The sequence below is a fragment of the Phytophthora infestans genome, genomic scaffold, assembly GCF_000142945.1.
Source record: "Phytophthora infestans T30-4 supercont1.78 genomic scaffold, whole genome shotgun sequence".
NCBI lineage: Eukaryota > Oomycota > Peronosporomycetes > Peronosporales > Peronosporaceae > Phytophthora > Phytophthora infestans.
In genome coordinates this window covers 33053-34188 of record NW_003303681.1, presented here as the reverse complement: position 1 = coordinate 34188, position 1136 = coordinate 33053, and the positions used below count along the sequence as shown (strand labels likewise).

Here is a 1136-nt window from a genome sequence, read left to right as displayed (position 1 = left end):
TTCTCGATGCACCGTTAACTGTCTAGTCCGCACGATTCCCTTATACGTAAATGTGCGCCAATGCACCGTAGAGCTCCTTCAGCACGGACTCTATTTTTTCCCCTTCGCAGGTTTCTTCCAGTCCGGCTTTCGTGGCAGAATCAGAGCTTCCAGCTGCACACAGTGCTTCCCCGCCGCCCTCAATAACAGAGGAAGATGTTGACTCTCCAGTGGCACAAGCTTCAGATCAATACGTTCCAGCTCATGGAAACTCCCCAATAGTGAATCCCAGTCTACCTTGAGCTCTTCTGTCTCCTTGGTCAAGAGCATAAAACCAGGTTCCCTGTAGCTGTATTTCTCCTTCTGTCCAATGTACACGCGACGATCGCGCACAAGGAAACTTCGATGTGAAATCTCGTTTCGGATGTTCGTAAGTTCCTCCTGGGTCCCATGTTTTAGCCGGATGTTCATTGTTTCTTGCTGGAACTGAGTTATTGCCATCTCGTTCAGACTTTTCCAAGCCGGCGAACGCTTGTTGGGGAGCAGACCTGGGCTGTAGCGGAACGTAACGAATTCCATGACCAGAGAGAAGAGCGAAGATGGAAGAGAGGGCAACGTCAGCGGCGCATTGCAACCGACGGAGACGTCTTGACGCGCTTCACCGATATCTTTCGCGCTCAAATTCGAAAATGTGTGACTTCAAGAAGGAGAACTGGTTAAGAGCATAATCGAACTGCATAGTCTATAGAATAGTTTTCACAAAGCGCATGACCATCAAGCGTCCGAGCTCGTCGGAAGAGTCTAGGTCGCCCCCGCCGGCACCTTCCAGCATGTCGCCGCCCTTGCTGCCTTTATCGCTCTTCTCTCTTGTGATTGAATTCCTCATGTTCGACTACACGCCGAAATTGGGGCCTGTGCGCCGCGAATTTTCCGGCAATTACCTAAAAGACGTGGCGCTCGTGTCGAAAAGCTGGTATCAGGCTGTAGACGAACTCGCGGCGCGTTATCGGCGCGACACGATGCAATTGACGTTGAAGTTTGGCTCGAGAGTCGAAGTTATGGGGATCCGGCGACAAGTTGAACTCCGAGGGCGCTCAGTGCGGGATCTCCGCATCCGAATGGGGCGCTCGGACGGCATGCGGTTCGTCACAGGAGTT

At 52.3% G+C, this 1136-nt stretch overlaps 2 protein-coding genes across 2 annotated transcripts in view; one reads left to right on the top strand and one right to left on the bottom strand.

The window, feature by feature from the left end:
• Positions 1-90: 90 nt before the first annotated feature.
• PITG_18620 (uncharacterized protein) lies at positions 91-653 on the bottom strand (the record flags this gene model as incomplete). The annotated part of the gene is made up of 1 exon (XM_002997269.1): positions 91-653. One exon carries the CDS (start codon positions 448-450, stop codon positions 91-93), a length of 360 nt encoding a protein of 119 aa, XP_002997315.1.
• A 156-nt stretch (positions 654-809) lies between these two features.
• Positions 810-1136, top strand: part of PITG_18619 (uncharacterized protein) — a gene marked incomplete at both ends in the record, with an annotated part of 686 nt that continues 359 nt past the window's right edge. Inside the window, one exon of the mRNA XM_002997268.1 lies at positions 810-1133. Coding sequence (XP_002997314.1) covers positions 810-1133 — 324 coding nt within the window. The remainder of the gene's footprint in view (positions 1134-1136) is intronic.